Genomic DNA, 22,597 nt, shown 5'->3' with positions numbered 1-22,597 from the left:
TCAAAGATGTGACGAATGTGGTACTACCTCTTAATTCCACTCAGAAGCAGTTGCCGTCAATTGTTCAAGCACCTGAACTAGAACTCAAACCATTGCCTTCTCATCTGAAATACGTGTTTCTAGGGAAGAAAGACACATTGCGTATCATAATTTCATCAAACCTCATATCTGAACAAGAAGAAAAAGTGGTGAAGGTGATTGGAAAACACATGAAAGCAATTAGTTGGATCTTAGCAAATATTCGAGGAATCAGTCCAACATTAAATGTTAATTGTATCCATTTGGAAGAAGGCCCAAAACTTGTGAGAGTACCTCAACGTCGACTCAATCCTCCTATGATGGAAGTTGGGAAGAAAGAAGTCATCAAGCTATTGGATAATGAAATCATTTATCCTATCTCTGACTCAAAGTGGGTTTCTGCCGTGCATATTGTTCCTAAAAAGACTGGAGTTACAGTTATAGCGAATGAGGAGAATGAGTTGGTGCCTCAAAGAACCATCACTGGTCTTAGAGTTTGTATTGATTACATGCCTCTCAACAATGCTACAAGGAAGGCTCATTTTCCCCTCCCATTCATTGATCAAATATTGGAGAGGTTGGCCGGTCGTGCTTATTGCTGTTTCTTGGATGGATACTCCGGATATAAGCAAATCGCTATAGCCCCCGAAGATCAAGAGAAGATAATATTTACAAGCCCTTTTGGTACTTTTGCCTTTAGGCACTTATCATTCAGTCAGTACAATGTGCCTGAGACTTTTCAGAGATGCATGATGAGCATATTCTCTTATTATGTGGGAAAAATTATCGAAGTTTTCATGGATGATTTCAGTATCTTTGATGATGATTTTGATGGTTGTTTGATGAATTTGGGATTAATTTTGCAAAGGTGTGAAGAAACAAATCTAGTGTTGAACTGGGAAAAGTGCCACTTCATGGTGACTCAAGGTATTATTCTTGGACATGTGATTTTTTCAAGAGGCATTGAGGTGGATAATGCAAAAATTGACTTGATTCGGTATTTACATGCTCCGACAAGTGTTAAGGAGATTAGGTCATTTCTTGGGCATGCTGGTTTTTACAGAAGATTCATTCAAGACTTTTCTAAAATTGCAAGGCCTCTAACTAATATTCTTTAGAAAGATGTTCCATTCGAGTTTAATGATGAATGCAAGTTAGCATTTGAGGAGCTGAAATCGAAACTTACATTATCCCCCATCATACAAGCACCTGATTGGAATTTGCCTTTCGAGATAATGTGCGATGCTTCAGATTATGATGTTGGAGCTGTACTTGGGCAACGGAAAGACAAAAAGGTGCATGCTATCTATTATACTTTGAGAACCTTAAATGATGCACAACTAAATTATGCAACCATTAAGAAGGAGCTCGTAGCTGTTGTTTTTGCTTTGGAGAAATTTCGGTCAAATCTGCTTGGTACAAAGGTGATTGTGTACACCGATCATGCGGCCTTAAAGTACTTATTGGCCAAGAAGGAAGAAAAACCAAGACTCACTCATTGGATCTTGTTGCTACAAGAGTTTGACATTGAAATTAAGGACAAGAAAGGATCTGAAAATATTATTGTTGATCATCTGAGTCACTTGGTGAGGGAGGAGGAAGATGTGCCTATAACTGAGATATTTCTAGATGAACAACTTCTCTGGATTGAGGTAAGTGCTCTAAAAAACTTTATTCCATGGTATGCAGACATTGTAAATTACTTGCACACTAGAATGTTGCCCAATACTTTGACTAGTGCACAAAATGATAAAGTTAAACATGATTCAAAATTTTATGTTTGGGATGATCCTTATCTTTGGAAGCATTGTCCCGATCTAGTAATAAGAAGATGTTTGCCTGATAATGAATTTGAATCTATGTTAAGTTTTTGTCATAATTATGCACGTGGAGGGCACTTTGGAGCGAAAAGAACTACACATAAGGTCTTAGAGTGTGGTTTTTATTGGCCTACAATCTTTAAAGATTCTAAGGAATTTTGTAGCACTTGTGATAGATGCCAGCGATTAGGGAACATAAATGCTAAGAATCAAATACCCATGAATCCTATTTTAAATAATGAGTTATTTGATGTTTGGGGTATTGATTTCATGGGACTGTTCTTGAATTCAAGTGGTTTTCTATAAATTTTGTTGGTTGTTGATTATGTGTCGAAGTGGGTGGAAGCTAAATCCACCCGCACTTATGATTCTAAAGTTGTTTCAGAGTTCTTGAGGACACATATTTTTGCCAAATTTGGAATGCCGAAAGTTGTTCTTAGTGATGGAGGATCACATTTTTGCAACCAGACCATTAAGGCGTTTTTTCGCAAGTATAACATCACACATAAGGTTTCTACACCTTATCATCCATAAACCAATGGACAAGCAGAGGTGTCTAATAGGGAGATTAAGCAAATCTTGGAAAAAACTGTGGGATCAACTCGAAAATATTGTAATCAACAACTAGATCATGCACTTTGGGCTTATAGAACAGCATACAAGACACCGACTGGTATGTCACCTTATCGCATTATCTATGGGAAGCCTTGTCATCTACCAGTGGAACTCGAGCATAAAGCATATTGGGCAATTAAAAAATTTAACATGAACTTGGATGAAGCTGGTTTGCATCACAATCTACAATTGTCTGAATTAGAGGAGTTACGTAATGAAGCTTTTGAGAGTGCTCGGATTTATAAAGAAAAAACGAAGGTGTTTCACGACAAGATGATTCAAAGGAAGTAATTTGAGGTTGGTCATAAAGTTCTCTTGTATCACTCTAGGTTGCGTCTTTTCCCTGTAAAGTTGAGATCAAGGTGGATTGGTCCATTTAAAATTGTGGAGGTATTTTGACATGGAGCTATGGTGATTAAAAAATATGATGGAAATGCATTCAAGGTGAATAGATATTGTCTCAAACCATACTTGGAAGACCATTCGAATCACATTAAGGAGAGCGAGACTCTTAAAGATGTGATTATTTCTAGTACTTATTATTTTTATTATTATTATTATTATTATTATTATTATTATTATTATTATTATTATAATTATTATTATTATGACTCCCACAAGGTGCCTTGACAATTTTTGTATGAAGTGTTTAAGGATTGAAGTTAGTACTTAAATTTTTTGAGAAAAAAAATATCCACGGTGCGAGAATTCACCCCGCGACGTGCAAATCTTCTCGCAAGTTAACAGGGAAAGACACATTTATTTCACACCGGAGCACGCGCTCACCTTCCTGCGGTGTGCAAGGTCTCTGTAGTGAACGATTTTGCGTGGGAGCAAATGTATACTAGTGGTTGCTTCACTTCACACTGTTGTCTCCTGTCTCCGATTCTCTATGAGGCCCATTTGTCGAAGTCCAATATCAATAGAAGGCCCATTAACCAGAATGATGTGAAAATAAAAAAAATGACACACTTGATATTTGAACCCCTGATGTTGTGATACGCACAAATCCTGTTGGGAGTGCTGAACCAGTTGAGCTGCACATGTGCCTGTTACACACATTTGCTAATTTGAGGCAATTCCTAGGTATGATTCACATTTCTGCCGCTTCATGGACTCACTATTCCATTTCAATTCCTAGGTATGATTCACATTTGCTAATTTCTGCCAATTCTGTTTTTGCTGGGCCTGCTAGTAGTTTTATTTGACATTGTTGGGGATTGAATCAATGACTAGCAGCTTGCACGAACAACAACTCTTAGTTGCCACATTCAACCAGAGCTAGACTTACTTTGCTGCTAATATATGGATGATAGATTATATCAACTCAATACATGGTCTCACTTTAATCATTTGATGGGCATCTCTCAATTATTTCTCAAGCAAGCACATATCATGCAAATCCAATGGGAGGTTTTTCTAACATTCCTTGTATATTATTTTTCTTTATTTTTTTTGTAATTTTTTTAGATTAACTTTTTTTTTCTTTCAAAATTAATATATTATTATATATATTATTATTTTATTCATTAAGGACAATGACCAGTTCAAGTGTGGGGATGTGTTCTCAGTATTAATTAAAAATTAAAAAAAATTAGTATTATAAATTAGTTGGTGTATGACATGTTAGAATATATAATAGCATATTTCATAATTAATTCATATAAATTGTATGAAATCATATAGTTGTAATATATATTAGTTGCATAACATTTCCTAACATAGCATGATCTCAATTTAGTAGTAGTCCAAGTCACTGACCTATAATGATATTATGTGTAACTTGTTTTAACTAAGTCTTGTTATGATCACTTGATGTTACAATGCGTGGTGTCACTAGTGTGAAACTTATTTCCCTACATAATCTTTTTATGCTCTTGAACTCAGATTTAGATATTCTTGTTTCTTGAGGGGTAGGTCCTTCTTGATAATTAGAATTTTGACTATTCATTTTTGAGCTTAGTACCTAAATGCTAAAGTTTGAGGGAAACTGTGGGATTTAAATTTCTTGAAAAAAAAGAATTAAAAATTATAGTAATAACGTACAAAAAAAGTGGTATAATTTAATAGGCTGAGCTCATTAATACTTGAGTAATTAAGACTGAGGGGACTTTGTGCCTTATAATCAACACCCTTTATGGTTTGGGATTGCTGACCCAACGCTCGCTACATGAGTATTAGTGCATAAATCTTTACGGATCTCTACCATTGCACAATTAAATAAACCACTTAATACACATGTGTGTATAATATGATTGGCGAAGTCTGAGAGTGGTCGTAACTCACTTACACTGAGAAGCAACCCGACCTTGGACCTAGCTTGTGAAGTCTTATGGTGGTCATAACTCACTTACCCTGAGGCTCTTCTTAACCTTAGACTGAGCATATTAAAAAAAATCATATTTGTATACTTAGTAATAATATAGAAATAAAAGAAGAAATAGAAATCACTTGCTTAACTTGAATGATGGTTGTTTCTTAGTAATGAAGTGTTTAAGATTTATTTTATTGATCAACTTGCGAGCTATTAACTCGCGTGACTTGTCATGCTGAAACTTGTGTAGTCCTCCATTTCTAAGGACGACTGTATTACATGGGGTGGGTAGATTTTGTGGGTATATCTTCTGTAAACCCTCACAAGACACAACTTGTCCTACTAGGGTTGCCTAGGGGTTTAATGGCTTGTTGCATATGCTCAATGTAATCGTGTCATCTACGAAAGTAGAGTTAGTTAGATAATTTTATTTGTCTTATTTGCCCGAGGACGTGCAAAATGCTAAGTGTGGGGATATTTGATAAAATATATATTTGTGTATATTTTATATGATATTTATTCCAATATTAATTATATTTTTCATTTAATTGAATTTATTTATTAGTTTGTATTATTCTATTGTAGGAAGCAAAGAATTCTAAGTTGGAAAGGATTTGAGCTAAATTAGAAGAAAATTCGGATTTATTGGACTGTTGGAGCAAGACTTATTGTTTGGGCCTTATCTTGAGTTCCGCTCATCAGACTTGGGCAATTCAACAGTCCACGCGAAGATAAGAGATTCTCTTTAATTCGAGAATGGTGTCCAGTTCAAAATGCACTTGGATCAGCCCAGTAACAGCAGAGAAAAGTCAACTACGAATTTTAACTTTAGAATCCCATTCAATTTGGAAACTCTTGTTTATTCCTAAAAAAACAATAAATATACTTTATATATTAGGCTTATATGATTAGAGACAGATATATTCATAGCCACCAAGGAGAGAAGAAGACTTGAAGGAGAAGATTGTGTGCTTGAAAATTTCGACACAGGATTTCTCTTTAACCTCTTTACTTTGTATTGTATTCTCAACTCTCTATGATTTTTATGTATTTATTCATGACTATGGTAGGATAAACCTTCTTTGTTGGAGGGGTGTTTTGAAGCCCTAAACCTAATGACAATTTTATGAGTATTACTCGTGAATGCTTGAGATTGGCTTGGATTATGCTTATATATTCGTCAATATTTTTAGAGATACTTGAATTAATTATGGTATGTGGTCATCAAAGTTTGTTATGTGATTTTTGTGTCTAAAAAGTCAATTATTCTTTATATGTGGTAATGAGATTAATTGTATAAGCGTGTAATTCATATTAACTTTTCTATGTGGTCATGGAATTATATGAATAGAAAAATTTGTTTCTATGTGGTCATGGCAAATTTTGCGTAAGTATTTAGCACATCAAGCATAGAGTTCAAGACTTGTATGTCATGGGTTTAGTGGTGGATTTACAGGCTTTCCAACATCTCTTTCCAATTGTTTACACACAAATTTTTATTAAGTTATATTTAGTTAGTTAAAAACAACAAATCAAACTAAATTCTATTATTAATTTTTATTCAAGATAAAAGTAAGAAGTAAACCCTTAATCTTTGGAGTTAACGATACCCTTACTTATTCTATATTATATTCAACACAAAAGGGTATAAGTTGAGTCATATCACTTACCACAGAAATCATCATCTATAGTAAAGTTCATTATTTTATTATTAGAATATATCACCAAATGAATAACTATTGGCTCAACAATAATCTATGACGACCTTCACACCTTATCTCACCTTGCCTCTTCTGTACCGTTAATTAACACCATGGCCGTATTGAAACATCAAGCCATCTTTTTATCTAACACTCAGATAGCAGTTTCATTGTTAAACTTAAGTCTCATACACAATGATAAATTTTTTTCATTAAAATTTAAAAGTTTGATTTTAATTTGTAAAACTTATATACTCAAAATTTTGGAAGTTGATGTTTTAAAATAATTAAAGTTTTTTATTTCAATAGTCTATCTTAACTATAAATAATATTAGTAGTGACCTTATACAAATAAAAGTTTAGTATAGTAAAAAATACCAAAGTATTCTAATGATATTAACAATGATTTATTAGGCCTTTGGTAAAAATATAATCTTGAATTTGTTCTAATTTTGATTATTATATAGTTTACAAATAATATTCTTTACTTTGTTTCAAAAAAATATTAAATAAAATTCTTTAATTAACTATTTAATAAGGATAAAAAAAATTCTCCCTGCCTTCCTATGGCCTAGCTTGGTCAACCACCTTTTAACATATTTTTTTGGACCCTCAATATGTATAATATTTTATAATGTAACTTACTAATGACTTTTAAATTTAATTTATTACGATATGTAATAACAGTATTTTGTAAAGTGTTAATTACTATGTATTTTTTCTAATTATTTGTATCCTATAGAATATTATTACATATATTTACGTTAGAAAAAAGATATGTATGTTCGTAATATATTATTTACAAAACTTTTGTTCTATATATCCTATGTTTTTTATACTAACTGCTCATTTATTCTTAAATTTTAATGTAAATTAGATTGGTTTTGATATTTTTATAAAAGTACTTCCCATGGTCTTTAATATTTTTAAAAATATAAAAAAAATTAGGTGGTCTAAAATTAAATAAATTGTTATAATATTTGGTATTGAAAATCTGATTTTTTTTGTTAATCTTATCTTTTGATTAATATTTAGAGGTAAACAAATAATATTTTAATAATATGAACTATGAGTTACACAACTTACTTGTTACTAAAATTAATTGGTAGGGAAAAATCACTTTATATCTCAAGTTTAATCTCAATATGTCAAAATTATTTTTTCTTGAATATGACACAAAATCTAGAATATTCTATATTGCTATTTATAAATTTAGTTGTTAAGATACTATTAAAATTATTAAGGACATTGTTAGTCTAACAATTCAAATAGTTTATACTACGTGTAACATTAATCTATATTTGTGTATAATGATTTGTATCTCATAAATTATTACAACTATTTTAGGTTTAAGAAAAAATTATGTACCCCAAAGTATTTTGTCTACAAAAATGTTGTTCTTTGAGTAAGTCTTTATCTTTACCCTCATTTATTCTTAAATGATTAATGTAAATTTGTTGTCTTTCCATATCTTCAAAAAAGATATTTTTAATGATCTTTAATAATTTATATAATTGTGAAAATTTTAAAATCCCTTTTAATAAGATAAATGAAGACTTGTAGAATCTAAAAACTAGATGATCTTTTGTGTGGTTTGAAATAGTCGATTATTATAATATTTGGTATCAAATAATTATAAAATTTCAGATCTACAGGTTTTCTTGTATAGATTTTGTGTTAATTTATCTATGTATTAAAATTTTCAATATTTAGTGAATATACTGGTGGATAAGAATTGAGAAGTTCACACGTAAGTTTGAAAATTTATGAAAATTTTGTAGTACATTAAATTGTTAATAGAATTTGTTTTTATAATTTTCTATTTGTTGTACTTTGTTTATCTTAGTTTTTTTAATTTGTTTTTATGTTTCAAACAGAAATGATTATATCTGTTTTAGCTTCTAAGAATTGTGTCCTATACTGTATATATATCAAAATATATCCAATCATGCAATTAAAAGTAGCTATTAAAATTGTAATAGTTAAAGTTATGAGATACTTAATGGCCAATCTTATACAAAATATGTGTGAGTGTAGAGTAACTCATGTATTCCCTTGTGGCTCTGCCTACATGAACCACTTGTATTACCAAAATCTAAAGATAATATTATGATCTCAGCATATTGATTTCATAAGAGCACATTCACTTTTAATAGATAATTATTGGTTCATACCAAATTCTTATTAGTAGAGCAATGAGAAATTCTTAAGTAGACATGGCTAACGGCAACTAGAGAAGTGTTCAATATGATACAAACTTTGTCTCATGCACTTTATTTAAGGGATAAAGTGTTCAAAAGATGATATACCTCAAACCTTCTAACTTCTAAGAGAATAGTATCAATTCACAATATAAAAATGTGAAAGTACAACTGATTTTCACTGCAACAAATCTGGGCATTTACTCTGGCAAACTTAAGACCAAAAAAAGTGTGTGCCTAACTTTCGACTCAATAATAATAACTTACTAGGCAAATCATCTAAAAAAAGTCATTATTTTATTATTAAAATCTATCACCAAATGAATAAAAAAGTGGAAATTAGTTTGGCAGGATAATTAATTGCTCACTCTTATGTGATTACAAACTTTACACCTTATCTCACCTTGCCTCTTTTGCACTGTGGGGGTATTGAAACATTAAGCCACCTTTTTATCTAGGGCCCATATAACAGTTTCATTCTTTACAAGCTTGAGTCTCATGCACAATCATAAAATTTTCACAAAAATTTAAAAGTTTGATTTTAATTTGTAAAGTTTATATACTCAAAATTTTAGAAGTTAATTGTTTTAAAATAATTAAAGGTTTTGATTTCAATACTCTATCTTAACTACAAATTATGTTAGTAGTGACCTTATACAAGAAAAGTTTAGTGGAGCAAATAATACCAAAATATTCTAATGATATTAACAACCATTTACTAGAACTTGTTAAAAAATATTATCTTGAATTTGACCTAATTCTTATTATTATATAGTTTACAAATAATGTTCTTTACTTTGTATAAAAAAAATTTAAAATAACATTATTTACTTAGCTATTGAATAAGGACAAAAAAATGAAGACTTTTAAATTTAAGTTATTAGGATGTGTAATAATGGTATTTTATAAAGTTCATCAATTAAGTTAATTAAAAATATAAATATGTATTTTTTCTAATTATTTGTATCTTATATATTATTATTACAAATATTTAGGTTAGAGAAGAAAATATGTATGTTCCAAATATATTATTTACAAAACTTTTGTTCTATATATCCTATGTCTATTATACTAACTCATCATTTATTCTTAAATTTTAATGTAAATTAGATTGATTTTTAAATATTTATAAAATATATTTCCCATGATCTTAAATATTTCTTAAAATATAAAAAATTGGGTGGTCTGAAATTAAATAAATTATTAAAATATTTGGTCTTGAAAATCTCAAAAGTTTTTTTGTTAATTTATCTTTTGATTAAAATTTATAGATAACTAAATAATATTTTAATAATATGAACAATGACTTACATGAACTTACTTGTAACTAAAACTAATTATTTGGGGCAAGATCTTTCTCAAAATATTTTTATCTTGAAGACAACCCAAAATATAGAATATTATAAAGTTAGTTCTTAAGATACAATTAAAATTGGTAAGGCCATCCGGTTAGTCCATCAATTCAAATAAATATATATTTAGGACTAGTTAACTTAGAAATCTTTTTAAGCGTATTATTATTCAAATAATTTTATCGGTACATAAATAGGGGATTGTTATTTAAAATTTTTATTTTGGGCCTCTAATACACACAATCACATATTTATGTCTTATTTAACGTGGTCATGGATTGTAACACCCCTTTTTAACAATAAATAACATATTACTTAAAATTCATAAATCTTAAAACAGAGCACTAATATATTTCTAAACACTCCAAAATCTCCATAAATAATATTAAATTTCCAAACTGTCTAAATCATTAATATAAATGCCTAAATATCTAGATAGTTATAGTTATGTATAGATAATAAGAAAGTCTCAAATCCTAATCAACAAAATCTGGTGAGATCTCTCCCAGAAAAAATACGGGGTGACCGCGGTATAGATTTGGAAAACAGTTTCTAAAATAAAGGGATCAAAAACAGATTATAAAATAAAAAGATGAGAAATAAATAATCTACAATTTATAATTAAACAACAATTTTAAAAATAAGGTGGAACCTAGTATATTTCATACAAAGATAGAATCAGATACACACATCTACCTAAAACTGTGGGTGCACCCACGACCCACTTATCCTAAAGAACTATCAAAAGACCAAAAACTCCTCTTAACACTGTGACCAGTGTCATATTAGTACCCATCGTTAACTCGGTATACCCTAAATCACCCTAAAGATTCAAAATAAAATATTCTCTCAAAATTTAAAATCAGTTGAGACAAGTAATCCAGATTTCCAAAAATAGTGGGTGTCATAAATAATTTTTGAGAATGCCATGAACATATATTTAAAATTTTCAATATAAAACATAATATATTGTTAACGTTCATTATTTGGTAAATTAATTAACAATTAAATGAAAATAAAAGTAAATCAATATGCAACTATACGGCTTCTACTTAATATGCATGCTCCTTAGAGTCAACTAACATTGACATAATAATTAAATAACACAACATGGGTCAAAGTTCAATGTTGACAAAATACACAAGTTACTAGACATACAAGAACATATGTTTATTAGTTTGACACCAACAACTTGATTCGACAACAAATCACATGACCTCTACCTTTATATCATTAAATTAATCTTATTATATGAGTGTAGATTTCATACTGACTTGATTATGAAAAGATAATTTAATCTAATTGACACTTATGGTCTACTAATTTAATCTAATTGACACTTATGGTCTACCTACCACTTGGCCCACTACACCTAAAATCAAAACACAGTCTCTCAGTTGGGTGTTTTGTTCCTTCTTCTTCTGCGGCTCCTGATCCACGTACCTTTGAAACACAGTCTCTCAGTTGGGTGTTTTGTTCCTTCTTCTTCTGCGGCTCCTGATCCACGTACCTTTGATAGTTCATATATAGCCTTAGATACACAAATACTAATAGGACTCCAAAAATATTAATTTCATTCAATTGTAAATTCTAATTATATTATTTATTATTATTATTATTATATTTAATTAACATATATTACATGTATCTATATCTTAATTATGGAAACTTATTCTTTTTAAAACTAATATACTATTCAAATTTAAAATAACTATAAAACAAATATATAAAATATTAAAATTCTTACCCCTCATGCATATATAGGGGTTGTTCAAATAGAAACAGCCTTATAATGGAAATTAGAAACTCGTCCAATCTATTGAAATTACACGGCCCATCTCATTGCATCTGACCCGATTACATATAAAAAAATACACATACTTTTGATATACATATACACAAAAATATATCATACCGAAAGAGATTCATATTCCATCTTTACTCGCCATCTTAATCTTCCATTACACTAAAGTCCGGTCAACCTCACCATATCGAATCTATCTCCACCATCATCTCCGATCTATTTCTGTCCGCCACCATGATCTAACACAAAAATTTTAGATCCATCTTCAATCAATATTTATAATACAGAAATAACTAATTTGAATAATATGAAATGATGAAGAAGATCGGAGTTGAATGTACAGGCCGCAAATGTGTTAGCTAGTGAAATTTTAAATGATTATTGTGTGACGCCCTCAATCTCGTGGTTAGGAAATGAGGACTCACACACCCTTAATCTAATAATTAAATAAGCATAAACCCCGATTAACAACTAACAGGATCAACAGGATAAAGTATGAGACAATATTACAACTACCAATTATACGATATAACTTACAACCCAAAAATATTATTAAATAAACAATATCGATTCCGGCTGGAAACCGATAAATAACCCATTGTATTTTTAACCATTCCTTCTAGGCACGAGCTCTCACAAAAATACCACTACCTGCTCTGGCAACCGGAAGCCCTCAACACGGTAGGGACCACCAGGTACGCTTTTACGAGCAGTGCGCCTAAGCCTGACCATCTTCTTACTTAACTACCATGGTTAGAATAAAATAAAACATATGAGTATAAAACTCAGCAAGTAACTATAAAGCAGTTCTACGATATCAAATCACAAAATACTTTACCAAACTCAGGGCATTCTACTTTATTAGTTCTAGGTGGCAGATTTCCAGCTTTTGGGTTAAGGAAAGGTTTTGAAGGATAATGTGGGGCTTTCAAGAAACAAGGCTCAATGCAGGATGAAAGCCGACAATTATCCTAAATCATTAAAGGATCAAAATAGATCTTTCAAGAAGGAGGAAAGCAACAGTATTTCATTATATGGAATCAATCATATGATCAACAGATTTAAGAATCAGGGTTCTCGAGCTTTAAGCTTCACATCAACATAATCAACTCTTTTCAAAACAATATAAACTATTTTCATTTTCAAGAATCAATTTACAGAACAGAAAGTTTCAGTTTCCTTTTAAATAATTATTTAGAACCCTTGATTCGATCACTTTATCTTTCCATTTCATTATAATACGGGTGATCAGCCCGTACCGACCTCCATTCGGTCTTTAAGGTAGCAATCGACATAATTTCAGTTTTAAGTTGGAGTAGCCCCGCTAGCCTCTTACCATGACTGGACTAGTCCCACTAGCCTCTTACGTCCCAATCCAATCCATCAGGAATTCATTTGGAAAACCTTGAGTTGGAAAAATAAATAGGTTTTCAAAAATTCATTTTATCATTACCAAGAATATGAAATCATTCAGACTCTTTCGAGTCGAAACTCATTCTTAAGTCAGATCTTAAGAAAAAGAAAGTTCAGGGAGTGAGTCAAGGATAAACAAGGAACAATTCGTAAGGATTCTGTATCAAGGATAACAAGGAATTTAATTTAGAACCCTTGAAATCATCTGTCTAGGGATCAATAGGGTGATTAGGAAATAAAATATCATTAAACAGGGTTCACAAGGATAATTATAGGGTTCAATAGGATTCATGGCTTAATAAATAACATGAACAGATTGGACAGCTTATGAAAGGGTTGACTCAGTAAGCTTATCAATAAGAGTTTGTCAAGATCAAAGGCAGGGTATCTCAAATCAATATCAGGGTTTCACAAGTTAAACAGTTCCATACTCTACAAAGTATGAACAACATTCTCTTTATAATCATTTACACAAGTAATCAAAGTTACTTGCCTAAATTTGCTTTCTTGAAGGTTTAACTACTGCTACCTAGTATATCATTTCCTTTCCTAGCCTAAATGTCCTCACGCTCCGAATCTACAATAAAACCAAAACATTAATCAGTTTCTCAACTCTCGTTCCCAGAACGATCACTCAATACGATAACTCGATTATATCCTTGACTCGAGTATACGAATATAGTTTATACACATAAGCACATAACACATGGCACATAGCACATTCTTTTCTCGTAACTTTTATATCCTTATATACTTAACAATCGAAGCGTACTTGCTTAACCTTAGCTATTTCTAAAATCACACTAATATAACTCCTACGAGTACATGATTTATTCACAACCAAACCTTTACGACCATAGCTATCACTTATAGCTCTTTTGAATAACAAATGATTTAATTCTCTTTTTCTTTAATAATTTAATTCGAACCATAACAACAACCAATCACACAAATGAATCACATATCTCCTAGGATTTCACACGCAATCATTTAACAAGGGATTAGAACCAAATCAGTCGCTTATTTACTTTTATATCATTCGACCATACACATAAAACACAACCATGTATATTCAATTTCATTTTCATATAATCAAACACAACTGATGCAAATCACAAGAGTCATTTACCCACTTAAACTTCATCCCTTTTTAATCAAAAATCCGAATCATAATCGCATTAAGAATCGAAATCAACACTTTCTTTTAATTATCAAAATTCGAACATAAACACCACCCAATCTTTGTCATGCAATCAATTTCTCACTAGCCACTAAGATAATTAGCAAAGAAATCAACTTAATTCTCTTTTTAAGCATAAGACCCATTCGGGTTTTCCAAAAATCATGCATGCAAGGATAAGTTTTGACATGCAAGGTCTTAAATTACATTCCCAACTTGCTTTAAACCTTTACTAAGTCATTCAATTCATTTAAACACCAAAACCAAGCATCACCTAGTGACTCCAACTTTAATTAACTCATATAATCAACATGCATTCACTTAATCATCAAGCAAATCTCTTCTAAATCCATTTTCTATTTGTCAAAATCAAGATTCACAGCTTAAGGATTAAACGTTGACATGCATAACTTGTTCTTCTTCAAAACTAACATGCAATCACATTTTTCACTAATTAGGCTTAGCATTTACTAAGATCAAGTAATCAAACCCAATTTCCTTTTTAATTAGCACAAAGCCGAATTATAAACCCAACATGCAACCTCAAAAAGGGGGGGAGAAATAGAATTTATACACAACCAAAACAAGGGTAAATTTGTACTTTACTAATTCCTTTTTATGCTTATTTGTTCCTTTCTTTTTACTCAAGTGTAACAAAAATCAAATATAAAATATATCTCTCTCGGAAGTTGGAAATTATTGCAAGTGACAATTTTAACATGTAGATCTCGAAATTAGCTTTTTAACCATTACTCATAATAGATTTTTGAGCGGACGGTTGATTTTATATGAATTTCACAAGCTCGTCTTAGTAATAACATTTTTCCACATAAAAATCAATTTAAAATGCAAAGACCACCAAATAAATCCACTCATCATTTTTAAAAAGTTTCTAGGACTACTATGAAGATAACAAAACAAATCTCATGCTTTTATCTTACTCGGATAATTTTATAATAATGCGCGAAGGTTAAATAAATCTTTATTTAAATCACATAATTCTATTAAATTCATAAAAATGTCACAGAGCACACAGTCATGCACATAGACAAGCAATCACACATATTCAATCAGATAACGACTCAGGTCTGATCATAGAATTTGTCCCTCTTGAATCTTTATCCTTTTCTACACGTACCGGGTCACGTTCAGCCTGACGGCCCGACGCTCAGTGTTTCGATTACGCTTCTCACCATCTTTACCAATTGACACGTCACTTAGGATGAAATACTTTATTTAAACACTCATTTCATTCAATCACACATAATTCACATTTTATATTCTTTAACTCCTTATTAGGACGAGTTCCGTTCTACTTGACGGCCCGACGACACAGCTTAACTCCTAAGCTGACTCTTTAAATTGGAACGTTTTTATCTACGCTCCTATATTATAATATACAGAAAAGACAACTAATCAACACTTAGTCACATAATTATAATTATATCACATAAAACATACTTTATTCACTTAATTATGTCGCAAAATTCTCAGTCGTCACAATCTACCCTCCTTAAAAGGATTCTGTCCCCAGAATCTAATCTAAGCAAATAGATGGGGATACTTTTTTTTCGTTTCGCTTTCTAATTCCCAGGTCAATTCTTCGACTAATGGATTTCTCCATAACACTCTAACTAGAGGTAAAACTTTATTTCTAAGCGTCCTCTCTTTTCGGTCAAAAATTCGAACTGGCTGTTCCACATAAGACAAATCTGGTTGGATTTCCACTGGTTCCAACTCGATCACATGGCTTGCATCAGCATTATAATTCTTCAGAAGAGATACATGAAATACATTGTGCAGATGTTGTATTTGCGGAGGTAGCGCCAACTCATATGCCACTTTCCCAACTGGTCGTAATACTTCAAATGGTCCAATATACATAGGACTCAACCTTCCTTTCTTTCCGAATCGGGCTAAACCTTTCCAAGGAGATATATTTAACAAGACTTTTTCTCCAGATTCGAATTGCATATCTTTTCATTCTTGATTTGCGTACTTTGCTTGTCGACCTTGAGCTGCAATTAACCTCTTTCGAATCATTTCTACCTTTTCCTTTGTTTGTTGAACTAGCTCTGGGCCAATTAATTTGCGCTCACCAACTTCATCCCAATAAGTAGGGGACCTACACTTTCTTCCATACAATGCTTCATAAGGCGGCATGCCAATACTTGCGTGATAACTGTTGTTTTAGGAAAACTCAATGAAGGGTAAATGATCGTCCTAATTTCCTTTGAAATCTGTTGCGCAGGTTCACAACATATCTTCAATTATCTGAATTGTCCTTTCACTTTGTACGTCTATCTGCGGATGATATGCCTTACTCATTTTCAACTTAGTTCCCAAATGATCATGGAATTATCGCCAAAAACTCGAGTTAAACCTGGGGTCTCTATCAGACACGATAGACACAGGAACTCCATGGCGCATCACAATCTCAACCAAATACAATTTGACCAACTTTTCCAACGAAAACCTTCCATTAATCGGCAAGAAATGTGCTTACTTCATCAACCGATCGATTACCACCCAAATCGCATCATGATTAGACTTGGTTTTAGGTAATCCTACCACGAAATTCATCGCTATATGTTCCCATTTCCATTTGGGTATATCCAGTGGCTGAAGCAATCCGCTCGGCCTTTGATGTTCCGCTTTGACTCTTTGGCACGTTTAACATTTACTTATCCATTCCGCAATTTCCGTTTTCATGTTTGGCCACCAATAACTTTCTTTTTAATCCTGGTACATCTTCGTACTTCTAGGGTAAATTGAAAATCTTGAGTTATGCGCTTCTTGCAAAATCTCGTGCTTTAGTTCCACGACATTAGGTATCCAAATACGTGAGTTAACACGGTATATTCCTTTTCCATCCTTTTGAGCTTTAATTTCTTCTCCCGTCAACTTATGCCTTTCGTGATTCATCACGTGCTCTTGACAGCATCGAATATTTTCCAAAATTTCGGGTTGAAATGACATTGCATATATAGCTTCACCTCCAAATTTTGGAGTCTGCACCTCTATTTCCATCTTTTCAAAATAATTGATTAATTCTTCCGATGACGTTAACATATTCAACCTTTCCTTGCGACTTAAAGCATCTCCTACCATATTTGCCTTTCCAGGATGATAGTTTATCGCACAATCATAATCTTTGATCAATTTCAACCACCTTCTTTAAACTCTTATAATCCTTATAAATCTTGCACTTTTCCCCGTACAAATAATGCCTCCAAATCTTAAGGGCAAACACAATTGCTGCCATTTCTAAATCGTACGTTGGATACTTTTGCTCGTGCGACTTGAGTTGCCTTGACGCATATGCTATTACCTTCCCGTATTGCATTAACACACATCCAAGTCCTTTATATGAAACATCACTAAATATCACAAATTACCCTTTTTCATCTGGTAATACCAACACTGGGGCGGTTACCAGCCTCTTCTTTAACTCTTGAAAACTATCCTCGCACTTTTCTGTCCAAACAAACTTCTCGTTCTTTCTCGTCAACTTTGTCAATGAAACAGCAATTTAGAGAAATCTTGCACAAATCTCCTGTAATATCCGGCTAATCCCAGAAAACTTCTGACTTCCGTAGGAGTCTTGGGTCTTTCCCAATTCATTACAGCTTTTATCTTGGCTGGGTCCACTTTGATTCCTTCTTTATTAACTACATGACCAAGAAATTGCACTTCCTTTAGCCAAAATTCGCACTTTGAAAACTTAGTATACAACTTCTCCTTTCTCAGAATTTCCAAGGAAATCCTCAAATGCTCCTTATGATCTTCTTCCGTCTTGGAATAAATCAGTATATCATCGATAAATACAATAACGAACTTATTCAAATATTGCTTGAACACTCGATTCATAAGATCCATAAATGCGGATGGCGTATTCGTCAAGCCAAATGCCATTACCAAAAACTCATAGTGTCCATATCTCGTTCGGAATGCTGTCTTGGGTATATCTTCCGCTTTGATCTTTAATTGATGATACCCAGATCTTAAATCAATCTTTGAGAAACACGAAGCTCCTTTTAACTGGTCAAACAAGTCATTGATCTGCGGTAGAGGGTACTTATTCTTAATCGTCAACTTATTGAGTTCGCGGTAATCAATACACAACCTCATACTTCCATCCTTTTTCTTTACAAACAACACTGGTACGCCCCATGGAGAAACACTAGGTCGGATCACTCCTTTGTCCAATAATTTTTGCAATTGAGCTGCTAATTCCTTCATCTCGACTGGCGCCATTTGATAGGGAGCTTTTGACACTGGTTCCGTTCCAGGAGCCAAATCAATCGTAAACTCGATCTCTCTGTCTGGAGGTAGTCCAGGAAATTCATCAGGAAACACATCTGGGAAATCTCTTACTATCGGTATATCCTCGATCCTTACAGATTCTTTCTCCATATCCACGACATGAGCCAAATAAACTTCACATCCTTGACGTATTAATCTTCTTGCCTCAATAGCCGTTAAGAATTTTTTCTCTTGCCTATTTCCTTTAAATATCACCTCTTCACCATCCTTGGTTCTTAATTTTACGTTCTTACTTTTACATTCTATTTGTGCTTCATGGTTTGACAACCAATCCATTCCTAGTATGACCTCAAATTCTCCTAACTTAAAGGGAATTAAGTCAGCAGAAAAGTGCCGACCTTCTATAGTCACTTCACAATCGGGACAAATCTCGCTAGCAATAACTTTTTCTTGATTCACTACCTCTGTAATCAAATTAGGTTCTAGAGGGTAGGCAACACAATTTAACTTATCAAGAATACTTTCAGAGATAAAAGATCTAGTTGCTCCAGAATCCATCAAAACTTTTACGTCTACTGAGTTAATAACGAGCATACCTGCTACCACGTCCACATCTTGCACCGCATCTTTCATCGTCATGTTAAAGGTTCTAGCTCTGGGTTGAGCTTGTGGTGCTGGGCGAGACGGCGGTCCAGCAATCCTGAGAACATTAGCCTTCTGAACAGGCTCTTTACAATTCCCGGCCATATGGCCCACTTTACCACACTTGAAACAAGCCAAATCAGGCTTCCTCGCTCCACTTGGGCATTCTGAAGAGTAATTCCCCGTCTGGATGCACTTAAAGCACGTTACATCCAACTTTTTACACCTTCCCGGGTGTCTCTTTCCACAATTCTTGCAATCTTGAATCTGGGGTCTGCTATCCTTCCCCGGTTGTCCAGTGTTCTGGAAACGGTTCTTCTAAGCTCTGTTACCGGGTTTAAATTTCTGAAATCTTTGGTTCTGACCTCCACCATTCTTGCCAAATTTCCCTCTAAACTTTGAGCTTTCTTGCTCTTGCTCTGAGCTTTCAAATTTCCTCTTTCTTCCTTCATTTTCTCTTCTTGCAGCTTCATGATCACCTTCCACTATCTTTACCTTTTTGAACCAAAGCAGCATAATTTTTGATCTCCAACATTGCTATTTGACTCCTAATCCACGGCTTGAGTCCCTGTTGGAACCTCTTAGCCTTATTCGCTTCCGTATTCACGTACTCAAGTACGAATCTAGACAATTACGAAAACTTCACTTCATATTCCGCTACTGACATATCATCATGTCTAAGGTCCAGAAATTTCATTTCCAACTGATCTTGCATATAGCTTGGCAAATACTTCTCCAGAAACATCTCAGTGAACTTCTCCCATGTTAAGTCTTTGCCTTCCAACAACGCCTTTGAAGACTCCCACCAGAAACTTGCTTCATCTTTCAAGTAATAACTTGCATACTGCGCTTTTTTGTCATCCTAAACTTCTGCTAACTCAAAAGCTTTTTCCATTCCTCTCAACCACGACTGCGCTTAAATCGGGTCTGGAAAATCTATGAATTATGGGGATGAACAGATTGAAAGTGCTTAAAGTTTCCAACTTTAGGGGCCACAGGTTGTTGCAAGAGCTGAGCAAGTCTGCTCATCTTGGTGGTTTCTGGGTTTACTTCTGGGTATTGGGTGGGAATTTCTTCTTCTTGGTGATCTGGTGAGTTGGCCATTTCTTACAAACCTGTTTGAGCAATTATTTAGCAATACGATGGCATGGCATATATATAACAACAGTTTCTATAAAATCTCTTTTATGGGTTTTAAGTTTTACCCAATTTGCACATGCAATCCTATTACTACATAATTCTCATATCACTGTTGTTTTATCATGGCACTAAATAGGGTTTTATGATCTTTAAACATGGTTATATGAAAACATGGTTGTTTAGAAACATGATATTGAGAACAGTTTATGAGATATTTAAGGTGCACAATGGAAAACAAGATAATGGATTTATTTAAATAAAGGGTACATAAAGATAAGTCTGGCTATCACAGGTTCGGAAATAAGGTACAATAATATAGCACGGTTAAACAGAGGAAAACCTGGAAAATATCCCCTTATCTACCCCTAACTTCTAACAGCTACAACTACAACATAGTTCTGAAATATAACAAGATAAATGAAAAGGGATCCCGGCATCTAACCAAGTATCCCAAAGCCTATCGGCACTGAAAAACAACAATCTACGGGCTCAACCAACAGTCCCGTCTAATCATCTAGAATCTCTCTTAACACAACCAACATCCAGCGAATGATCTTATGCAGCCTCCGGGCCTCAGCATCAGCATCACTAGTGGATGGTCCCTCATCCAATCTCCTCCTGGCAACCTGCTCCACCATCTTCACCCGAACTCGCCACTCATCATCCATAACTGAAGCACTCTGCCTAGACTCTCTGGCTAGCCTATCCACCAAAGCTCCTAACTCAGGAATGCGGGAGTAAACAAAGTCTCGATCCTGGGCTAACTTGCTACCAACACTGACAGGTACAGTCTTAGGAATCTCAGACTCTGGCTCAGGGGAAGGGGTCTTTGAATCTGGCCTCAAAGGTGAAATCTGCATGAGGATCTCACTACTCTCGGAAGGGTCCTCCTCTGGGTCTGAACTAACATACACAGGCTCCTCTGGAGAGGATGGAATGGGGTCCACTGGGGTACCAGTCAAACTAATCTCTGAGTTTGAGTCACTACCACTACTAGGATCCTGAGAGAAAACATAAAACAGCAACCAAGAAACAATGTTAGGGTTAAATAAAGCTTCCAGCTAACTCACACCCTAACTCTAGTTTCCACTCAAACTGATACACAATTTTTTTAGACTATACCTAATAGTCTAACTCAACTTTAGATGAATCGAACTCTCTCGCGATATAGATATATACCCAAAATACCCCATTTTATATTCCTAACCTGTCTCAGGGATTAGATGTTGTAGCTCTGATACCAACTTGTGACGCCCTCAATCTCGGGGTTAGGAAATGAGGACTAACACATCTTTAATCTAATAATTAAATAAGCATAAACCTCAATTAACTACTAACAGGATCAACAGGATAAAGTATGAGACAAGATTTTAACAACCAATCATAAGATATAACTTACAACCCAAAAATATTATTAAATAAATAATATCGATTCCGGCTGGGAACCGACAGATAACCCATTGTATCTTTAAACCTTCCTTCTAGGCGCGAGCTCTCACAAAAATACCACTACCTACTCTAGCAACCGGAAGCCCTCAACACGGTAGGGACCACCAAGTACGCTCTTACGAGTAGTGCGCCTAAGCCTGTACATCTTCTTGCTTAACTGCCATGGTTAGATTAAAACAAAACATATGAGTATAAAACTCAGCAAGTAACTATAAAGCAGTTCTACGATATCAAATCATAAAATATTTTACCAAACTCAGGGCATTCTATATTATTAGTTCTAGGTGGCAGATTTCCAGCTTTTGGGTTAAGGAAAGGTTTTGAAGGATAATGTGGGGCTTTCAAGAAACAAGGCTCAATGCAGGAAGAAAGCTGACAATCATCCCAAATCATTAAAGGATCAAAATAGATCTTTCAAGAAGGAGGAAAGCAACAGTATTTCATTATATGAAATCAATCATATGATCAACAGATTTAAGAATCAGGGTTCTCGAGCTTTAAGCTTCACATCAACATAATCAACTCTTTTCAAAAAAATATAAACCATTTTCATTTTCAAGAATCAATTTACTGAATAGAAAGTTTCAGTTTCCTTTTAAATAATTATTTAGAACCCTTGATTGGATCACTTTATCTTTCCATTTCATTATAATACGGGTGATCAGCCCGTACCGACCTTCATC

General features: G+C 33.4%; 1 protein-coding gene across 1 annotated transcript; it reads left to right on the top strand.

Annotated features, from left to right (window-relative positions):
- Window positions 1–1,253: 1,253 nt before the first annotated feature.
- On the top strand, window positions 1,254–2,744 carry LOC141679890 (uncharacterized). The gene is made up of 3 exons (XM_074486257.1): window positions 1,254–1,670; window positions 2,175–2,329; window positions 2,489–2,744. The coding sequence occupies exons 1-3, from the start codon at window positions 1,254–1,256 to the stop codon at window positions 2,742–2,744; spliced, it is 828 nt and encodes a 275-aa protein (XP_074342358.1).
- Window positions 2,745–22,597: the final 19,853 nt, after the last annotated feature.

This window comes from Apium graveolens, chromosome 8 (assembly GCF_009905375.1).
Source record: "Apium graveolens cultivar Ventura chromosome 8, ASM990537v1, whole genome shotgun sequence".
NCBI classification, from domain to species: Eukaryota; Viridiplantae; Streptophyta; class Magnoliopsida; order Apiales; family Apiaceae; genus Apium; species Apium graveolens.
The sequence above is the reverse complement of the archived record's forward strand: the minus strand, read 5'-3'. Positions and strand labels throughout refer to the sequence as shown.

Bases quoted from the DNA above. Each gene is read 5' to 3' on its own strand.
- LOC141679890 (XM_074486257.1), top strand. From the start codon at position 1,254: ATGTGCGATGCTTCAGATTATGATGTTGGAGCTGTACTTGGGCAACGG. The intron at 1,671-2,174 runs GTAAGTGCTCTA...TATGTGTCGAAG, and splicing joins AACAACTTCTCTGGATTGAG to TGGGTGGAAGCTAAATCCAC. The intron at 2,330-2,488 runs GTATAACATCAC...TTGGGCTTATAG, and splicing joins ATTAAGGCGTTTTTTCGCAA to AACAGCATACAAGACACCGA.